Source organism: Galeopterus variegatus, unplaced genomic scaffold, assembly GCF_000696425.1.
Source record: "Galeopterus variegatus unplaced genomic scaffold, G_variegatus-3.0.2 Scaffold4471, whole genome shotgun sequence".
NCBI lineage: Eukaryota > Metazoa > Chordata > Mammalia > Dermoptera > Cynocephalidae > Galeopterus > Galeopterus variegatus.
In genome coordinates this window covers 136,407-156,769 of record NW_007730582.1, presented here as the reverse complement: position 1 = coordinate 156,769, position 20,363 = coordinate 136,407, and the positions used below count along the sequence as shown (strand labels likewise).

At 57.0% G+C, this 20,363-nt stretch overlaps 1 protein-coding gene across 11 annotated transcripts in view; it reads left to right on the top strand.

Moving 5' to 3' along the window:
• Positions 1-20,363, top strand: part of PTPRF (protein tyrosine phosphatase, receptor type, F) — a 53,315-nt gene that overhangs the window by 23,349 nt on the left and 9,603 nt on the right. For 2 of the 11 annotated variants that reach the window (XM_008587637.1, XM_008587643.1), the window contains exons 7-19: positions 3,959-4,264; positions 5,035-5,228; positions 8,499-8,525; positions 9,868-9,985; positions 10,065-10,643; positions 11,487-11,584; positions 11,777-12,030; positions 12,114-12,207; positions 12,790-13,005; positions 13,540-13,694; positions 16,160-16,275; positions 19,214-19,246; positions 20,064-20,161. In XM_008587637.1, the coding sequence (XP_008585859.1) occupies positions 3,959-4,264; positions 5,035-5,228; positions 8,499-8,525; positions 9,868-9,985; positions 10,065-10,643; positions 11,487-11,584; positions 11,777-12,030; positions 12,114-12,207; positions 12,790-13,005; positions 13,540-13,694; positions 16,160-16,275; positions 19,214-19,246; positions 20,064-20,161 (2,288 nt within the window). The remainder of the gene's footprint in view (positions 1-3,958; positions 4,265-5,034; positions 5,229-8,498; positions 8,526-9,867; positions 9,986-10,064; positions 10,644-11,486; positions 11,585-11,776; positions 12,031-12,113; positions 12,208-12,789; positions 13,006-13,539; positions 13,695-16,159; positions 16,276-19,213; positions 19,247-20,063; positions 20,162-20,363) is intronic. The other 9 variants (XM_008587639.1, XM_008587645.1, XR_551587.1 and 6 more) reach the window with 7 other exon arrangements.

Below are 20,363 nucleotides of genomic sequence, written 5' to 3'. Positions count from 1 at the left end.
GCTGGGACACACACGCATGCACATGCGCGCACACACCCTTTCCCCTCGACCAGGTGGGTGGTCAGGTCTGCCGGGCCCTGGACTGGACTTTGGTCTGGGGTCTGGGTCTGGACCCTGAGAAAGGGACAGGTAAGTGCCCCAGTCTGTGTCCAGGCAGCTGCTGCCTTCCCTGCTCCCTGCCTAGCTTCCTGCCCCTCCCTTCCCCCCATATCTCCCATACCCTGCCCAGGTAAGTGCTGTGTCTGATTCATCTCCCTCCTCCATCCTCCCCTTGTGCTGGTCACACCAGCCGACTGGGCCATCCTTGGTGGGCCTGCGAGGTTGCAGACCTGCTTTGGTGGCTGTTTTCCCTCCCCATAGCCCCAAACCTCATCTCCTCCATCATCCATATTCCTCTCTTCATACGCCCACCATGAGAATTACATGTGAGCCATGTGGTCACCCTGAGCTGACTGCACCTGGGGACAGGTCTGTGAGAATGCAGCTGTATGACTGAGGCTGCCCACATGCCTGAGTGTGGGGCCATGTAGCCATTGCGGGGGACTGTCTGTGAGGCCATTTGTGTGACAACTGTGTAGTGTTGCGTGTTACTGTGCGCTGTGCATGTGAAACTCTTTGATGCTGTGGCTGTATATGTGGCACCGTCTGTGGGCATGGGTATGACCATACCTGATCACCTGGCCATGCAGTTCCTACACGTGTATGTCAGTGGTCTGTGGGGGACTCTGTGGCCTGACCCCATGACCATGTGTTTAGGTCTCTGCAGCTCTCCGGATGACAGACTGAGTGTGCATGTGATTCTTTGACTGCGGGTGCCACTGGGTGACCTCTCTGTGATCATACAACCACAGCAGACCCCTGTCTGCGAGACTCTGCAATAAGGTGGCCATGGGGGTGACTGTGGTGGGTGGCACCATGGGATTGAGATGATGACCATGTGCAATGACCGTGAATGTGGCCATATCTGTGAAGCAGTATGCATGACGTGGGACTGTGTGCTCATGTACCAGTGACATCAAGAGGCTGCCTGCAATCTGTGTTCGTGTGTTCATTCTAGAAGCACCTGCTGTGCTCTTCCTGGGGGCCACCAGACCATGCACAGTGCAAGGCCAGCGTCACGACCAAAAGCGACCAAAAAACATGGCCTCTGCCCATGGGGATTCTTCAGTGGAGTGGGCAGACACGTTACACCTGTAATCACCCAAATGAGCTTTTAATTACAGCTGTCTAAAGGGGGATGGAGGAGATGGACAGGTGGAGAGATGCTGTGACAGGAACTTTCTCTGGTCTGAGGGTTCAAAGAGGGCTGTGCGCAGGGGTGGGGTGGGGGGTGGGTGGTGCTTCACCCTCGGGCCTGGCCTAAAAGAAGAGCAGAAGCCAGCTGGGCAAATGAACAGGAGCAGGGAACATGGGAGCCTTAGTCAGGGAGTCTGCAGGCCCAAAAGCCCAAAGCCAGAAGGCACAGGTCGTGGTCGTGGTATGGACAGGGAGCAAGCAGGAGGCCAGTGTGGCTGGAGCAGCCGCCAGAGCTGTAGCAGTCAGGGCCTAGGGACAGAGAGCAGGTGGGAGGGCTGACCCTGGCTGTTCTGTGAGGATGGACAGGGCTTCCTGAGAGGAAGCAGAAGACCAGTTAGGAGGCTTTTGGAGTCATCTAGGCAAAAGATGTGGTGGTGGTGGTGGATTCGAGCACTATCTGGAATGCTGACTGGCCAGGACTTTGGCGACGGATTGGGAATGGGGGCCAAAGGAGAGGAAATGAAGTGGATCTTGCTTCCGGCATGCTAGACCTAGGAAGAGAGTGCCCCCACCCTCAGGACTGACAATGAGACAGAAGCAGGTGTGAAGAGCCTGCCGTCCAGGTGGGGGTGCTGGGCAGGCTGCTGGGAGCCAGGGCCTGGCTGGAGCTGGAGGCCCCCGAGAGGAGACGCAAGACTGGCTAGAAGAGGAAGTCCAGGAGAGGGAGCAGAGTTTCACGAGGCACTTAGGTAGGAAGTAGAAACAGCAAGCTTAAACATTGTGGAGAAGTTTCGCCGTGAGGGAGGGGGCCATTGCAGCTGGAGGAGACTATGGGGCTGAGGGTGGGATTTTTCTTTTAAGATGGGAAAATCTTAAGCATATTTAAATGCTATTGGGAAAGAGTCAATAGAGAAAAAAAGAAAACCTGGGAAAGAGAAGGGTAATTGGCCAGCGGGTGGGGGGGCGGTGCAGAGCACTGTGATGGGGTGAGTGGCCTCAGATCCACCTCTCCTTTCAGATGCAAAGGCAGGTAGGAGGAAGGGCTTGGTAGCCAGAAGGGGAGGGAGCTGCTGTTCTGCTGTTGGAAGGCTCAGTTTTCTCTGCAAAGTAGGAGACAGGCACATGTGCTGAGAGGAAGGGAGGTGTAGGGAGAGTGGAGGAGTCTGACCATGTTCCACATAAATTGGCAGAGTGAGCTGGGCAAAGCACAGAGACCACAGGCAGTGTGGAGGGCCGAGATGAGCCAGCATGCCCTGTGCTGCCTTGCGGAAGGCAGAGTTGGGTTCGCTTGGGGCTTGGTGCAGGAAGGCGGGACATGGAGAGATTAGGAGGTGGGGGGGGGGGTTGGGATATTGGTGAAAGAGTGGTGAGCTGGAATTGAAGCTGACTCTTGAGGGTGGTGAGGATGAGGGTGGTCAATGGGTAGACGTCCCCAGGGACTGAAGACAGGTGCAGTGCTGGGGTCCTGGAGCCACTGAGCTGAGGCAAAGAGGTGAGAGTCTGCAAGATTTTGGAGGCAGGGCCATTCCTAGTAGTGGCAGCGTCTGGGATATGACCACAGCCGTTCGGTGGAGGAGAAAGCCTGGAGATGAGGGGTTCTGTGGCCATTGAGTTGAAGGAAGGGGGGACATGGAGAGATTAGGGGGTGGGGGGGGGGGTTGGGATATTGGTGAAAGAGTGGTGAGCTGGAATTGAAGCTGACTCTTGAGGGTGGTGAGGATGAGGGTGGTCAATGGGTAGACGTCCCCAGGGACTGAAGACAGGTGCAGTGCTGGGGTCCTGGAGCCACTGAGCTGAGGCAAGAGGTGAGAGTCTGCAAGATTTTGGAGGCAGGGCCATTCCTAGTAGTGGCAGCGTCTGGGATATGACCACAGCCGTTCGGTGGAGGAGAAAGCCTGGAGATGAGGGGTTCTGTGGCCATTGAGTTGAGGGGCTGCTGAAGTCCCCCAGACAGGGGGTAGTGGCAGACTTGAGATAGAGAAGCAAAGCCCGTGTGCTGGCAGAGAGTCCTCAGTGGGCAGAGAGCCTGGAAATGTCACTGGGCACAGGAAGGTACACACCTGCCTCCTAACCCCCAGGGAACCTGTTGAGCAAGATCATCTCTGTTGAGTACTTTTGCTCTAAACCCAGGGGCCATTGGCCTCCTTCATGTCTGGCCTTCCGTCTCTGCGGTTACCTGTGGCTCAGGCACAGAGACCTGCCCAGGCAGGCACAGGTCAGAGCAGCGTCACTTCTAAAGAGCCATTGGGGCCACTTGTCCTCAGAAGAGAGGAGCCATGGGCACGGCAGGCATGGAACGTTCTCTGTATGTGGTTGTGTATGTGATGTGTGTGGGGGTAGCAGTAGGGCCATACGCTTATGTGTATCTGATACTGTGTATGTTCCATGTGAGACAGCATGTGTGTGTGTGAGAGAGAGAGAGAAGAGCCTGTAGGCCAGAGGGAGTCAGGCCATCTCAGTGTCAGTGGTGGCAGCCTGCTTAGAGGGACCCTGGGATGGCCATTTCAGCACTCAGGGGACAACCTGCCTGGGTGAGTCTCCAACCCACTGTGACTCAGTTGCTTGTCAGTGGTGGCAGCCTGCTTAGAGGGACCCTGGGATGGCCATTTCAGCACTCAGGGGACAGCCTGCCTGGGTGAGTCTCCAACCCACTGTGACTCAGTTGCTGTGCCTGTGACCCCCACCTTCCATCTGCCTGCTTCCCCCCATTTGTCTTCCCCAGCCCCCTCCGCCCCTCCTCAGAAGGTGACGTGTGTGAGCGCGGGCTCCACCACAGTCCGGGTAAGTTGGGTCCCACCACCAGCTGACAGCCGCAACGGCGTTATCACCCAGTACTCCGTGGCCTACGAGGCGGTGGACGGCGAGGACCGCAGGCGGCATGTGGTGGATGGCATCAGCCGTGAGCACTCCAGCTGGGACCTGGTGGGCCTGGAGAAGTGGACAGAGTACCGGGTGTGGGTGCGGGCACACACTGATGTGGGCCCCGGCCCCGAGAGCAGCCCGGTGCTGGTGCGCACCGATGAGGACGGTAGGCGGTGGCACCACAAGGGGAGGGGAGGGGAAACTGCCCAAGACTACCCACCAGGCAGCCCACGGTCTTGGCCTCCCATAGGTGCACTCATCTTTCTGGTGCAGACTTAATGGCCCAAATTAGGAGACATAGCTATGGGACAACTTGTGCCCAAATTCCAGCTTTTGGGGCTGTCTCCAAGGTAGCTTATGCCTTAAAAGGCTAAGGTGGAAGAAGCAGTCCCACCTAAGATTTGGGAGGTCGAGACTGGGAAGGCTGTGGTGCAGAAGACCCTCAAAGCAGAATCAACAAGACTGTACCTTGGCTGGGGCTGACCTGTGGCTCACTTGAGAGTGTGTGGTGCTGACAACACCAAGTCAAGAGTTAAGATCCCCTTATCGGTCATCTTTTAGGGAAAAAAAAAAAAAACTAAACCTTGGCTGGACATTGGCAGGATGTGGGGGCCCAGGAGGAGTTAGGACAGATTGTGCTCACTCTGGGGTGGTCAAGGGCCTGGTGCTCACCTCTCTCTGCCCCCCACATCTACCCTCCCCACAAGGTGAGGTAGCCTGGGGCTAGAGGGCTTGGCAGGGCCCATCCTCGGCTCTTAGTCGTGGCAGGCAGAGGGAGCCTTCCATGTTTCTCACCAGGGATGGACCATCTAAGGAAATTACATCAGGGCCTTTCGTGGGGGAGTGGGATGCAGAGCAATGCCTTGAGTTTGCTGTGCCCACCTAAGCCAGGATCAATTCCACCTGGCCTGACTTCCTTCTCTACCTGGCCCCCAGTGCCTAGCGGGCCTCCACGGAAGGTGGAGGTGGAGCCTCTGAACTCAACTGCTGTGCATGTCTCCTGGAAGCTGCCCATCCCCAGCAAGCAGCACGGCCAGATCCGCGGCTACCAGGTCACCTATGTGCGACTGGAAAGTGGCGAGCCCAGGGGCCCACCCATCATCCAGGACGTCATGCTGGCTGAGGCCCAGGTGTGTCCTTGGTGTGGGTGGGGTGGAGGTGTGAGCAGAGGCCAGTAGGCACCACTTCCTCTTTGGAGCCCAGATACCTCCCCTCCCCTGCCCGCCCTCAGAGGTTCTGTGACTGCTTTTCCTTGGCCATAGTACCAGAGATACCTTGCTGTGTCAGGGGTGGAAGGCACTGAGGTGGGGAGGTGAGGGCCAGGTTCCAGGAATACTTCCTCTTCTGTCTTGGGTCTTTCCAAGCTGTGCCAGCACAGGCTCTGGCAGGCATCTCTGTGGCTCAGCCACCAGCACTCACAGAGCTTTATCTCCACAGACCCCAGGTCTCGTTTGCCACTCTTGCCCAGGCCTCAGGCTCGTGGTTGGCAGGAAGCACGTTCACTGTACTGGTTAGGCTGAGCTTTTGAGACGTGCCATCTTCCTAGACAGTGCTGGGCTGGGCATCCAGAGACAGGAGAGCACGCCTAGGCTGCCATATCTTCCACTTGGCCGTGGGCCAGTGGCCTTTGCAGAGCTGTGAATGGCTAAGCGGGTGTTGCTCTGCCAAGTGACACCTGGGGCTGTCAGGACTCTTGAGGGCTAGGCCTGCTAGCCAGCCTCACATTTCTCTCTGTCCCTGGGGTATTCGGAGCACTGGTTTGCTATTCAGATAAAGAACTTTGAACCTCCCCATGGAGGTTATGCCAGTGCTCCAGAATTAGCAAGTGGGTGACTGAGCTTGGATAAGAAGCCGGCTCCCTGGACACCTGGGTAAGGACTACAGTTGCTCTTGTGAGCCCCTCCCAAACTGCTCCATTGAGGAGACAAAACTCCTGGTGTGACCTGCTCTCAAAGTCGTCTCATTCATGATCAGGGCCTGGGGGATGCTAAGGGGCCAACGCTGAGCCAGCCCCCAGAGGAGGAGCCTGGACTCCCTCCAGAGCCCACGCGCCCACCTGCCCAGCTTCTCATCTCTGCCTGGGCAGGTAGCAGGGGTGCAAGCACGTGCCCGTGTTCTGCGTGCGGTGCTGAGAAGTGGGCCCATGTACCCATGCAGGCAGGAGCCTTCACCCCTCCTGCTGGGCTCAGCCCTCTGAAGTAAAATTTCTTTCTGCTCAGAGGCTGCCTTCTTTCTCTCCTCATCCTGTCCAGGGCTTAGGGACCAGGAGTGGAGAAGGGGGGGGCTTGTGTACCCGCCTGCATTCCTGGGGCAGGTTGAGGGCTCCTCATGGAGCTTTGGTGGACACACCCATCCAGAAACATCCCAGGAATGGATTCCCTCTAGCCCCTCCCATCCTAGGGGGCCAGTGGCCACAGCTGTGGCCAGTGGGGTTCCAGAGGAGCCACTTTGGGTGCCCGCTTCTAGTGCCATGTGGTTTGGAAGGGAAGTGGGCCAAAGGGTCAGGGACACTGCCCTCTTAGCCTCAGACATCCATGGAGGGGAGTAAATCTGAGCCCAGGCTCTAGAGAGGCCAACTGTAGGTGAAGGGCCTGGCCTGCCCATGTGGCCCCCTTGATCCTGGTCACTCTGCTCCAAGCCAGTAGGAGAGCAAATGGGGCCTGGTCCCCAGCCTGGCCACAGGGCCCAGCTGTCCCCTGTGCCTCCCTGTCAAGGACACCACACCCTATTCCTCTTCACCCAACAGCACCATCTGCTCAGCTCAGGGCCCCAGTCAGTTGAAAGAACCATGTGGTATGTGCCCCTTCCCTGCCCCGAAAGTTCAGCAGACCCGTCTCCTCCCTTTCTGTCTGCCTCTGTCTCGGGTTTGTCTCTTTGCTTCTGATGGTGTCTGATTCCATCTACTTGTCTCCTTTTGCCCCCTCCTCGTGGTCTCTTTCTCTCTCCCTCTCACTGCCTGTTTTTGTCTAGCTCATTCTCTTTTCTCTCCTTTCCTCGTCCCATTGCCACTTTTCCAACACCTTCCTTTCCTCTCTCTCCCCATTCGGTTCCACCTCTGTCTTTCCTGCTTTCTTCTCACTCTGCTTCTGATGCAGGAGAGGTACCACGTGAGAACCATCATGCCAGATTCTCTTTTCTCTCCTTTCCTCGTCCCATTGCCACTTTTCCAACACCTTCCTTTCCTCTCTATCCCCATTCGGTTCCACCTCTGTCTTTCCTGCTTTCTTCTCACTCTGCTTCTGATGCAGGAGAGGTACCACGTGAGAACCATCATGCCAGGGCCTGACTTGGACAGCCCAGGTCTTCCTCCAAGCAAGGAAACTAGAACAGAGGTGGGCCCAGCCACACTCTATAAACTGGCCACAGCCATTAGCAACCTGTCTAGCCTTCTGCCATATTCAGTCTGTTCCACACTCCTTGCAAGGACTTTCTAACAGAGCTTCCCGGAACAGGAGGAACTTAGGCCACAGCACTGAGGCTGGTGGACAGAGGCCAGGCCAGCACTAGGAGGTTTGGGCCAGAGGACTCCAGGGTAGCTCCAGTCTGGAGATGTCATGGATCATCTCCCTGTGCTGTGCTGGACACTGGCCAGCCTGTACCCCTCCATTGCCACAGGGCCTCAGAATGGAGGCCTCAGTCCCCCACCTGTCCACCTAGTGTACCTATATATACCAATGGCCTGCAACACTGCCAGCCCTAAAACTTGTCCCTCCTTGATTCTCAGGCACCCCCAGGAAGGAACAGTGGTGTGGGTAGTTCCCTGTGTTTATGGGGCAAGGCCCCGGCTCTGAGCTTGGCACTCATGGTCTTCCTAATCTTGCTGGCCAGCCTGCCCCTTGGCCCACCCCAGCCACAGTACAGTCTGTACTGTTCTGGGACACTCCGTATGCCTAGGGTAACTATAATTTAATGTCTCAACTGAGATACTTCTGCGAATAGAAGGAGACATTGTGAATATCATACCATGGCAACAAGCATAGGCCAGGACTGTCCCAGGCCAACCAGGGTGTACGTACAGTCACCACATTTACTACCTGCCCCTCCCACCCCATGTCTTCCCTCCCTGCTGCTTTAGCTGTTGAAACCACCCCTACATCTGGCAGCCTCTCCCTTGGAGCACCTCCAGCTGGAATTCTCTGAGCCCTCAGTTTCAGCAGGCCCTCTCCCTTCAGGTCGTCTTCTCTCTAGGTCTCCCTACCCTCCTCAGCCCTGGCACACACCATTGGTGCTCAGTGAGGCAGGGACTTGAATCTTCGGACAGGGAGTGGTCCAGGGGTGCTGCCCCCCGCCAGACACTGCAGAGGCCCAAGCTCTCCATCCATCCTCCCTGTGGTCAGGTCCCCTCCAGGCCAGAGTCTGTCACCATCCTGTCTCCCTTTTTCTCCCTCTCCCGCGGTCAGTGGCAGCCAGAGGAGTCCGAGGACTATGTAAGTAACAGGTGTGCAAGAGTGGGCAAGAGCTGGGTCAGGCTGGGCTCACGGGACACTCTCCCTCTCCCTCCTTTCCTGCCAGCCTGTGCCGCCAAGATCCACAGGGCACCAGCCATATCCAGAGAAAATTGGCGTTTAGACGTAAGCACCGAGCTGAGCAGCGATTGGCATTTTCTCTAATCCTTACTTCTCGCCTGTTGAGCAGCAATTTGAGGCCAGTGTTCCTGATCGACCAGGGCCTGGCCCCTGCTCCAGCCAGACAGGGTTGGAGTTAAATCCAATCCTGATCGTTAGGCCTTATTGATCCCTGGTGTGAAAAATCTCCTGCTTGAGGGCCCAGGCTGGGAGGGGAGTCTTGGGAGCCAGGTTCAGGCATTGGTGCATTCTGGAGCCCCAGCCCTGGGAGACCCTCCAGCTGGGGCAAGAGGGGCCTGCGAGGGGTTGGTGGTGGCTGCAAAGGCCCCACCTGAAATTCAGAGCTGGAAGGACACCAGGGTTGGTGGTGACAGCTTTGTTCCCACTATACCGTGATCCCCTCCCTTCTTTCCACTCTTCCCTCTATGTGGTGTGGCTTGGCCTCTCGTGGTGTTTCTCCGCATGTCCAGAAATGATGTTTTTGCTGGAAAGGGGTATATGAGCAGGGTCTGCCAAGGCAGGAGGACATTGCCTTGGCCAATATTTCTGGCATCACTGGGAACAGATGGAGAAGTGTGTTCCTTCTCCTAGTCTGTCCCCCAGCCCTGGGCTCAGAAGGTATTTCAGGGCATGGATGTTCGTGGAGTCAGTGGCCTAGATGGGGGTCAGATGGGGTCCTGACTTGCACTTGTAGGGTGGCGCTTTGGAGCCTCCCCCCACTTCGCACCATGTGCAAGTGTGTGTATGTGAGTGTACGTACATACATACATGCATTAGTGTCCACAGGTGGCCTTTGCGCCTGCTTATGCAGAAGGAGCTGTAAGCTATATGCATGTGCGTGCCAAGAGCCATGCAAGGTGCTGGATGCGTGCAAGGCTCCGTGCCATGTGTGCATGTGTGCACAGACCTCACGAGATGTCATTCACAGCACAATGGAGTGAAGGAAACATTGTGGCCTTTTGTTCTTGTCTGAAAGGAAGAATGAGCTGCCTGCCCCAGGCCTGCAGCTCCTGGGGATGGGTGGGGTCTTCCCAGGCCCGCATCCCATCTACCTGTCCTGCCTTCAGCAGAGTCCACCCTAGCGCAGCCCCACCTTCCAGACTGCTGACCCCATGTGCCCCCCTTGGGCTAAGGTCCTGAGGTGGCTGACATGGTCTGGCCTCTCGCTGCACTCTTGTGATGGGAATGGGCCCTCCTCCCTCAGGAGACCACCATCAGCGGCCTGACCCCAGAGACCACCTACTCTATTACTGTTGCTGCCTACACCACCAAGGGGGATGGTGCCCGGAGCAAGCCCAAAATTGTGACGACAACAGGGGCAGGTGAGTGAGGAGTTAGGGACAGAGCTGAGGGTGGGACAGCAGGGAGGGCAGCACCAGAGCCCAGCACATGGTTGTTCAGTCCCAGGCCGGCCCACCATGATGGTCAGTACCACGGCTATGAACACCGCCCTCCTCCAGTGGCACCCACCCAAAGAACTGCCTGGTGAGCTGCTGGGTTACCGGCTGCAGTACCGCCGGGCCGATGAGGCACGGCCCAACACCATAGACTTCGGCAAGGATGACCAGCACTTTACAGTGACTGGCCTGCACAAGGGGGCCACCTATATCTTCCGGCTTGCCGCCAAGAACCGGGCTGGCCTAGGTGAGGAATTCGAGAAGGAGATCACGACCCCTGAGGACGTGCCCAGTGGCTTCCCCCAAAACCTGCGCGTGACAGGACTGACCACATCTACCACGGAACTGGCCTGGGACCCGCCAGTGCTGGCGGAGAGGAACGGGCGCATTACCAACTACACCGTGGTGTACCGCGACATCAATAGCCAGCAAGAGCTGCAGAACATCACTGCTTCCACCCGCCTTACACTTTCCGGCCTCAAGCCGGATACCACTTATGACGTCAAGGTTCGAGCACGTACCAGCAAAGGCGCCGGCCCACTCAGCCCCAGCATCCAGTCCCGGACCATGCCTGTGGAGCAAGGTGTGTGCTGCTCCTGCCTAAGTGTGGCTGCGCCTGGGGACCTCTGTTCTCCTTGACCCACTGACCTCTGGCAACTGATCCACCAGCCTCTGGTGTGTGACCTTCAGTCTCTTGTGGCCATGCCTGTGGAGCAAGGTGTGTGCTGCTCCTGCCTAAGTGTGGCTGCGCCTGGGGACCTCTGCTCTCCTTGACCCACTGACCTCTGGCAACTGATCCACCAGCCTCTGGTGTGTGACCTTCAGTCTCTTGTGGCCATGACCACTAACCTCTAGTGATTGGGCGTCACATTCTTGGGTGTGTGGCTCCTGATCTCTGCTGTCCTTGACCTATTGATCTCTGCTGTGTAACCTTCCAGTCTTCTTGTGACCTTGACCCACTGATCTCTTTTGACTGTATCACCATTCTCAGGTGTGCAACCTGCTGATGGTTGGTGTGTGACACTAATCTCTTGGGTCCGTGACCCACTGACCTCTAGTGAACGTGTTCCACTGTGCTCTGGTGTGTGACCACATGCTTCTCATGACCAAAACACACTGACCTGTGATCATACTGACCTGTTTCTGGGAACTCAAGCTTTTACCCACACACTTCCAGAGGTTCTGACCATGAGTGCCATGATATCCCTGGCTCAGTTCAGTGCTCACTGTGTGGAAGAGCTTGGGCGGGGAGTTGAACTGTGCAGTTTGGAGCTGGCTGGGAGCGGGGGTGCTTGGTACTCTGCAGCTGTTCCTAAACCCTCCACACCCCAACCAGTGTCTCCTGGTGGGGAACCCTCCTAGCCCATTCACCCCGCCCCACCCCATGTACCCAGCCAGATCTGACCCCCTTCTTATGCCTCCACAGTGTTTGCCAAGAACTTCCGTGTGGCAGCTGCGATGAAGACATCTGTGCTGCTCAGCTGGGAGGTCCCCGACTCCTACAAGTCGGCTATACCCTTCAAGGTAGGTAAGGGCCACAGCCAGCCAAGCCCAGCACACACACGGGCCTGCTGTGTGCCATCATTCCAATCCCAGCCCACATGTGTGAATGTCTGTGCTGCAGGACCTTTGTGTGCACACATGCTGTGCCCCACAGGCCCATGATGGGTAACCTCAGCCAGAGGCACTGCCACACTCCCCCCACTGTTCTCGCAGATTCTGTACAACGGGCAGAGTGTGGAGGTGGATGGGCACTCGATGCGGAAGCTGATTGCAGACCTGCAGCCCAACACAGAGTACTCGTTTGTGCTGATGAACCGTGGCAGCAGTGCAGGAGGCCTGCAGCACCTCGTGTCCATCCGCACAGCCCCCGACCTCTTGCCGCACAAGCCACTGCTTGCCTCTGCCTATATAGAAGATGGCCGCTTCACCCTCTCCATGCCACATGTGCAAGACCCCACGCTCATCAGGTGTGCAGACGAGGCCCGGGGAGGCAGGGCAGGGTTGGGGGCCGCTGGTGATGACAGTCCTGATTCCTTCTCTGCCCACCCAGATGGTTCTACATCGTGGTGGTGCCAATTGACCGTGTGGGTGGGAGCATGCTGGCGCCAAGATGGAGCACACCCGAGGAGCTGGAACTGGACGAGGTGCCTGGGGAGGGGACAGGGCACTAAGGACAGCCCCACTGCATGGTTGGTCGTGGCCTCCCTGCCCTGACCATGGCCCCAGTGGACTTGCCCAGATTCAGTCCTCAAATTGAAATCAGTCTCCTGGTTGCCCTGGCTGGCAGCTTGCCCCATCTCTGAAGAGAGGGGCTCAGAGGTGAACCCCCTGGAAGTGTTCAGAGAACTCCCTGGAGGTGTTTGACGAGAATCTCCTGGGGTGGGAAGGAGTGGAGATGCCGGTGCCGGTCTAGAGAATCCCCAGCCCTGTAGACTTTGGAGAGTCCCGCAGATCCAGAGTGAGCCCTGCAGCCTGTGGTCCTCCGGAGCATTTGGAATCCTTGGTCCTCTGCTCACAGCCAGTGTGGAAACAACCCTTTCTGGTTAGGATGAGGGCAGATTGTCCATAGGGGCTCTTGTCATGAGCTGGCGGGGAGGAGTGGCACTACAATGAGGGCCGCGGGCCAGACTTGGGCCCCTTACAGGGAAGGTGAGCTTCCGTCTCAGCCCAGGGAGCTGATGACCCAGGCTGTGGCCCCACGTGTCTCCTGTGTTCTGCCCTGCCAGCTTCTGGAAGCCATCGAGCAGGACAGTGAGGAGCGGCGGCGGCGGCGGCAGGCAGAGCAGCTAAAGCCATATGTGGCTGCTCAGGTGGATGTGCTCCCCAAGACCTTCACCCTGGGGGACAAGAAGAGCTACCGGGGCTTCTACAACCGGCCGCTGTCTCCAGACCTGAGCTACCAGTGCTTTGTGCTCGCCTCCCTGAAGGAACCCGTGGATCAGGTTTGCCTGAGTCAGCTTGGCTCCCAGCACCCCAAGACCCCAGATCTGCATTAGCCCAGGGACTCCCAGATCCCTGGCCTGGGGCAGCCCCTGAAGGAACCCGTGGATCAGGTTTGCCTGAGTCAGCTTGGCTCCCAGCACCCCAAGACCGCAGATCTGCATTAGCCCAGGGACTCCCAGATCCCCAAGACCTGCATGAGGGATCCCAAGACTAGGGATCTAAGCCCTAGGACGAGAAGGCCAGACCTAATCTGGCCCCAGGGACCCAGTCCTGCTTACTAGGCTGAGGTCAGCCTCTTAGGATCTAGGAGACCAGGCCTGGCCCAGCCTGGCGTGAGACGAGAAGGCCAGACCTAATCTGGCCCCAGGGACCCAGTCCTGCTTACTAGGCTGAGGTCATCCTCTTAGGATCTAGGAGACCAGGCCTGGCCCAGCCTGCCCCAGCCCCAGAGCCATTTCTCCAGGTTGATGAGCAGAGGGTGGGGGCTCTCATGTTGAGCTCACTGCCTGTGCTGTTCCTCTGCTGGGCCACAGAAGCGCTATGCCTCCAGCCCCTACTCGGATGAGATTGTGGTGCAGGTGACACCAGCCCAGCAGCAGGAGGAGCCCGAGATGCTGTGGGTGACGGGCCCCGTCCTGGCGGTCATCCTCATCATCCTCATTGTCATCGCCATCCTCCTGTTCAAGAGGTGAGCCCTGCCCTCGGGGCTCCAGGGGATAGCCACCCCACCCCCTCCCTCCCAATCCCTCTGGGTGTGGGCGTGAAAAGGTGCAGCCATCCCAGCCTGGCCCCGGGCCCTGGGCTCAGGGAAGCCAGGAAAGGCAGAAGCAGTGTGTGTGCGTGTACCTGCATCTGCATGCATGTGGCTGTCGAGTGGGCGCTCTGTGTGTGTCAGCCTGGTGTGAAGAGGAGTTGAAGCTCCACAGAGGGCCATCCTTGCGCACTCTGGGCACGTCTGTCTGTCTCTGTGGATGTGAGCATGTCTGTCTCCTCTTCAGCTTCAGGACAACCCTCCCCTGCCTCCTTCCATAAACGCCTTCCTTCTGCCGCCATTCCTAGATGACCCCCCAGCCTCACTCTCCTCCTTACGCCTAGGAGCTAAGCTGCAGGCCCACATGCCCACGGACATTCACTTAGCAGACATTTATTGGCCCTGTGTGACCACAGCATCCACAGCAGTCTCAGCCTCAGTGTGTCCGTACTTAGTCCTCCCTCTTGGGTAGTTGCAGCCACCTGTCCATGGAGTCTCCCCTTCCTATCTGTCCACCTCCCAGCCTGAAAGGTATTTCCAAAGATTTAGCTGTGTCACTCTCAGTTTAAAACCTTTTGGGGCTCTCAACTCAAAGCCCAGTCTCTTCAGCCTGACAGTCAAACACCTGGTTAATCTGGCACCTGCCGCCACCCCTGACATCACACTGAACTAATGCAGTTCCTGGTGCAGGCTGTGCCCTGCTTTCCCTGCCTACTGGCAACTGCCACCTCATCCTTCAAGACTCAGTTCCAGGCTCTGGTGCCTGTGAAGCCTTCCCTGGTCCTGCACAGCCCTTGATCTGTCCCCGTGATGCTCTGTAGGGAACTTGGCTGAGCCTCCAGCCCCAGCACAGGTCTGATGACATGCGTGTCAGTGCATGCCTGGCAGATGAACACGTGCTGGTCTGTGTGTCTGAACACATCTCCACATAGGAGTACCTGTCTCCTGTGCCCATCCATCCCCTGCCCTTGACCAGTGCTCCCTCCTGAAGAGTTAGTTCACTCCTTCCAAGGTGGAGTGTGGGCGGGGCCCTGAGGAGTGTCCCCCACACATTGCATCCTTCCCACTCCTACCTGGATCCTGGTGTCTGTCTGGAGAGGTGAACCCCCTCCCTTTGAATATCACATGGGTGCCATATAAGGGTCCTGCAGTGTCCCCATGTCATGAGAGGTCTGAGTGCTTGGCGGAAACAGTGACCGTTCCTTTCTTCTGTCCTTGCTTGTCTTTCGGGACCTAGTAAACAAGAAAGGTAGGAGTCGTTCCTTCTCTCTTCACACGCCTACCCCTCTATTTCTTAACCTTGTACACATTTCGGGCCAGCAGGGAGGGACAGCGCTTTGACCAGAAGCCTCCTGTCCTATGGCTTTAAGCAGCAAACTCTCCATTCAGCTCAGCTGGCTCCCCAGCTCCCGGGTTCGGGACTGAATCCTCACTGGCGTGAGGGGGCAGGCTCTGTTGCTGTCTTGCCAGTTCAATTCTGTGCCCTCCACAGAGGATGCTCCTGCTCTAGGGCACGTGCATAATGCAGACTTTGTTACCTCCCCTGAGTGCACAAAGCTCACCAGAACCTTCCCTAAGCTCCCAGTTCTCAGAAGTTAAAGTGCTGCAAGAAACCGTCTTGCATATGTGCAAAGAGCACTCACTCTGCAGAGCAGCAGGGAAGTGTGTCCTGATACGCACACATGAGCATGCTCACACAAGTGCCTTCTCCCCAGATACACACGTGTGCAGACTACAGCTGGCCCCTCGATATTTGTTAGCAGCTGGACCCTACAGTCTGTCTCTGACCCTGTCCTTGTAGACAAGAAAGCAGAGGCCAGCAAGGGTGATGCCTTCCGTGTCTCTCCCCTGCTGCTCTGGACACCTATCCTGGTATCTGAGAGCCAGACAGTTGGAGCCCAGTCCCCTCTGATGTTTGCATATTTTATGTGTCATTTGCATGTTTATTCCTGGTGATTCTTGCTGCCTAAGCTGTGGTGGCCTTGGGGGATAGCAGCCACTGCACATCAGTGATCTGCCTTCTGTCCAAAAGAGTTGCCAGCCTCTGTGAACCCTTCCTCCCTCGCTGCTCCGCCCCCCACTCCATGCTCCTTCTGTCTCCCCCCATCCCTGTTCTGTGTTCTTGAGGCTGCTCTGCCCCTGGTTCCTCCTTGCTCAGAGACTCCGGGGTGAAGTGGGTGGGTGGGGGGGGGGACAGCCAGCCATGCTGTGCATCACTGCCCTCGGCCTGGGCCTCAGGCCCTACCACCTCCCTTCTGCCTCTTTAGGAAGAGAACCCACTCCCCATCATCGAAGGGCCAGATACAAAGTGGGTGGGGGGGGGGGGGGACAGCCAGCCATGCTGTGCATCACTGCCCTCGGCCTGGGCCTCAGGCCCTACCACCTCCCTTCTGCCTCTTTAGGAAGAGAACCCACTCCCCATCATCGAAGGATGAGCAGTCAATTGGGCTGAAGGATTCCTTGCTGGCCCACTCCTCTGACCCTGTGGAGATGCGGAGGCTCAACTACCAGACCCCAGGTAGGGCGACCCTTACAGCCCGCTTGTCCCCCAGCCTAGACCAGGTAGGCCCACGGGCTCTGTTCCACCAAATGCCCCAGGCCACATGTCCAGTTCTTGCTCCTTTTATTCCTTTTTGCCCTTGTCCCTGTACCCATCAATGGACCACAATGACTGAGGAGCCCTTGTATCCAACAGCTGGATAGGTGCCTCAGCCAGAGTGGCAAAGCTGTTTAGCTCCTGCCTTTTCTTCAGTCAGAGCCTTTGACTACAGCCTAAAGACCCCCCCCAAGCCGACATCCCTGCCACGGGCTGACCAGTGTCTGCATCCACACTTGGGCCCCTCCACACGAAAGAGCAGCATGTTAGCAGTGGGGGAGGCCCCACCAGACACGTGCAGGGAGATGGGGTGCCCATATTGGGCCCTTCTTGGAGGTCAGCCCCAGGTCTACTAAGCAAAGACAGGGAGCCCAGCTCAGGGCTTGGTGCCTGCCCTTCCTCCCAGCCACTCTCGCATGGCTGTCTGGCTGCTGCTTCTACCTGCAGTGCCACTCCTCCCCTGCACCCAGCAGACAGCTCAGACCTTTCCTGCTGGGAGAGGCCTCCACACAGGGTTAGGGGTCTCACTGTGGCTCCCAGAGCTCTCTGCTTCTTCCATCGTGACACGCCTCACAGGGGGCTGGAATTGCCTCAGTGACAGTCTCTGAGCTCTGTGACGCCAGGAGCTGTGTCTTATTCATCCCCACCTCTTGTGTTCAGCACTCAGTGGGTTCATGTTGAATGCCTGTGAAATGAACACAGCTGAACGAATGAGTGAGCTAATGCATGCACACGGGGTTTGTGGATGTGTGTGTGAGTTATTAATGCATATCAAATTACCCCAAAACTTAGTGGTGGAAAACAATAGTAATTACGTATCATTTCTCACAGTTTTTGTGAGTCAGGACTGCAGACAGGGGCACAGCAAGAACAGCTTGTCTCTATTCCAGAATGTCTGGGCCCTCAGCCGGAAGACTCGAAGGCTTGGAGCTAGAATCATTTAAAGCAGGGGTTGGCAAACTGTGGCCAGTGGCCAGATACAACCACCACCTGTTTTTGTAAATAAAGTTCTACTGGCACACAGCCACGCCCATTCACTTATATACTGTCTACGATTACTTTCTCAGTACAAAGGCAGTGTTAAATAGATGTGGTACCTACTACAAATGTCCATAAAGCCTAAAATATTTACTCTCTGGCTTTTTATAGGTAAAGTTTGCCAACACCTGGATTCTAAGGACTCGTTCACTCACTTGTCTGTTAGCTGATGAGCTGGCTGTGAGCCTAGCTGGGGCTATCAGCTGGGATGCCCACGTGAGGCCTCTTCATGTGGCCTGGGCTTCCTTACAACATGGTGACTGAGTCCCAAGGTCACATGTCTGGGGAGAGATTGTGCCAGGCATACCTAGCAGATTATTGCAACCCAGCATGATTAGATCTGTGAGGAAGCCAAGCACCAGGATGGCAAGCCTGTGAGGCAAAGAAGCCTCCTCTGGGAGGGGATATGCCAGGCCATGTGGCATTGGTCAGGAAAAGGGGATGGGGGATGGCTAGCTAGCTCCCTTCCGTGGAAGCATATGCAGAGGCTCCGGAGCATTACACATGCATCAGATATGGGCACTTGAGAGTTACTGCAGCACTGGAGCTGGGGGGTGGGGGATATTGAGCCAAGAGATGATTGGAAGGATGGGCACAGGTCCAGTCACAGACAACCTCAAACTCCAGGCTAGTGGGTTCGAGCTTTGTCTTGAGGGTTCCACGGAGGCACTGAAGGTTTTCAGCAGGGGAGCAACGTGTTCAGACTTGTGCTTTAGAAATATCACTCTGGCTGCTGTGTGGAGAATGGGTTGTAGGGGGAGAAATTGGGGCAAGTAGACTATTTAGAAAGCCACTAAGTAGGTGACAGGTGGCAGAGGGGATGGAGAGAAGGGACAGACTTGGGAAATGTGAAGGAGGCACGGGCAGCAGGGCTCAGGCTTGAGTCCATGCAGGGGGCAGGCAAGGGTGGCTATGCAGTTGCTAGCTGGGTGATGGGTGGGGGGTGTCCTGGTGGCAGCGGGTCTGTGGGTTTGGAGCTCTTCACTGACGTTGGGGCTGAAACCACCATTGTGGGAGGTGCCGAGGAGCATACTATGGTCAAAGCCTGGGAATAGATGGGCGCTCCCAAAGAGAGGGCGGGAAGAAGAGGGGCCGAAAAGGGCAGGTGATGCAGTGTTAAGAAAACATGGAGGAAGAGCAGCCAGCGAGATTAACAAGGTGCCACCAGAGAGAACAGGAGGAGTGCCATGTCCCTGAGGCTGGGGCGGGGGACAGCTGCGTGAGGGAAGGGGATTTAGTGATGCAGAGTAGTGGGGAGCCCCAGAGGGAGGACCCTTGGCCTTGGCAGGTGAGACCTCGGAGAGAGAGGGGCTGCCGACTTCTGGGGCAGTGCAGTTCAGTGGGTTGAGGGCAAGTGGAATACAGACGTGGAGAAATGCCTTCCACAGGCCAGTGTGAGAAGGGGATGGTGGCAGGAGCATAGCAAGAGTCACAGAGGGGTGTAGGATAGAAAAACAATTTCTTTTTTTCCAATATGGAAATAATCCAAAATTAGCCAAGGCCAAATTTTGACACAAGAGGATCCAAGGGTTGGTTTGGACTTCGTACTCAATCACCCAGGCCTGCAGAGTTTGGAAGCACTTACCTCTGGAGCTGGGGCATCCACCTGTGTTACTACGAGACTGAAGGGTTAGGGTCTTGTCCCGCAAGCCCAGGCCCTCACTGCCCGGCTGACCCCTTCTTCCTGCCAGCCTCCCGAGCCTTCTCAGCCCTTTCCCCACCCCACCACCCTTGCACCGTGCCCGACAGCTATGTGACCAGGGAGGGTTAACAGGCTCTCTTCTCTTGCCCCGTTGTTTTTTTTTTGTTTGTTTCTCTGCAGGTTCCAGTGTCCCCAGTTGCCCGAATATCTCAAGTTAGTTTTCAAAGTTCCCGTGTTTGGGGGAAACTTTGGCTTCTGTGTCTGTGTCCACTCCTCTCCTTCCTACCCTGTCGTCTCCCTCCTTCCTGAATTCTCGTTCCATTTCCTCTTTTCTCTCCCTTCTCGATGCCTCCACACCTTTTCCTCTCTCCGTCCTCCTCTCTGCTTCTTCCAGTTCTGTTTTCTCCCCACTGGTCCTGTCTCTGTCTCTGCCTCTCCCACCTCTGGTTTCAGTCTGATACCTTTGTCTGTCTGTCTCCACATCTCCTTCCTCATCCCTGCTGCTCTCCGTGTTCCTTTGTGTAACTTGCCCATCGTCTTTACTTCGTGACCACTCCATCCACACACCTGGTGCCTGGGATGATGATGTCACCAAGTCTCCCATGGTGACTGGTGCCAGTGAGAGGCAGGAGGGCTGTCCTCAGGCGGGTGCGGTGGGAGACCAGCTTCCTTCCATCCTGTCGGGGGCCATCGACTTGGGCTTGCAGCCCCCATCTGGGAGGGAGGAAGCCTCTCATCCCACTGGAACAGGCCCGCCAGGCAGGGCCCTGGTGCCCCCACTCGGCGCTGCACCACCGGACACGCTCCACCGCTCCTGGCTCAACACTTCCCTCTCTGGCCTCTCCCACCCTCCAGCCACTGTGAGCTCCACCATTCCAGTCGCCGCATGTGCTGCCGCCTCCATGCCACCAGTGCCGAGTGCTCCATGGTCACACATGTTCACATGTGCACATACTTGCATTGGGGCTGTTTCTGCTACCCCGTTCAGGCCTCATGCTAACTCTGCCTGTTTGTGCCCCACCTCTCCCAGGTATGCGAGACCACCCGCCCATCCCCATCACTGACCTGGCAGACAACATTGAGCGTCTCAAAGCCAACGATGGTCTCAAGTTTTCCCAGGAGTATGAGGTGAGACGTCCCCCGCCTTGCCATGTGCCTATCCTGGGCCTAGCCCCATACCAGCTCCTGTCTTGTCCCAGGTCCCACCTATGTCTAGGAGACTCCAGGCTTTCCTGCAGCACAGAGAGAAGGGCTAGCAGTGCAAGGTGCAGCTGGGTAGGTGGGCTGCTTGGGAGATGCTTCAAAGGCTGTGCGTGCCCCCAGGGTTAAG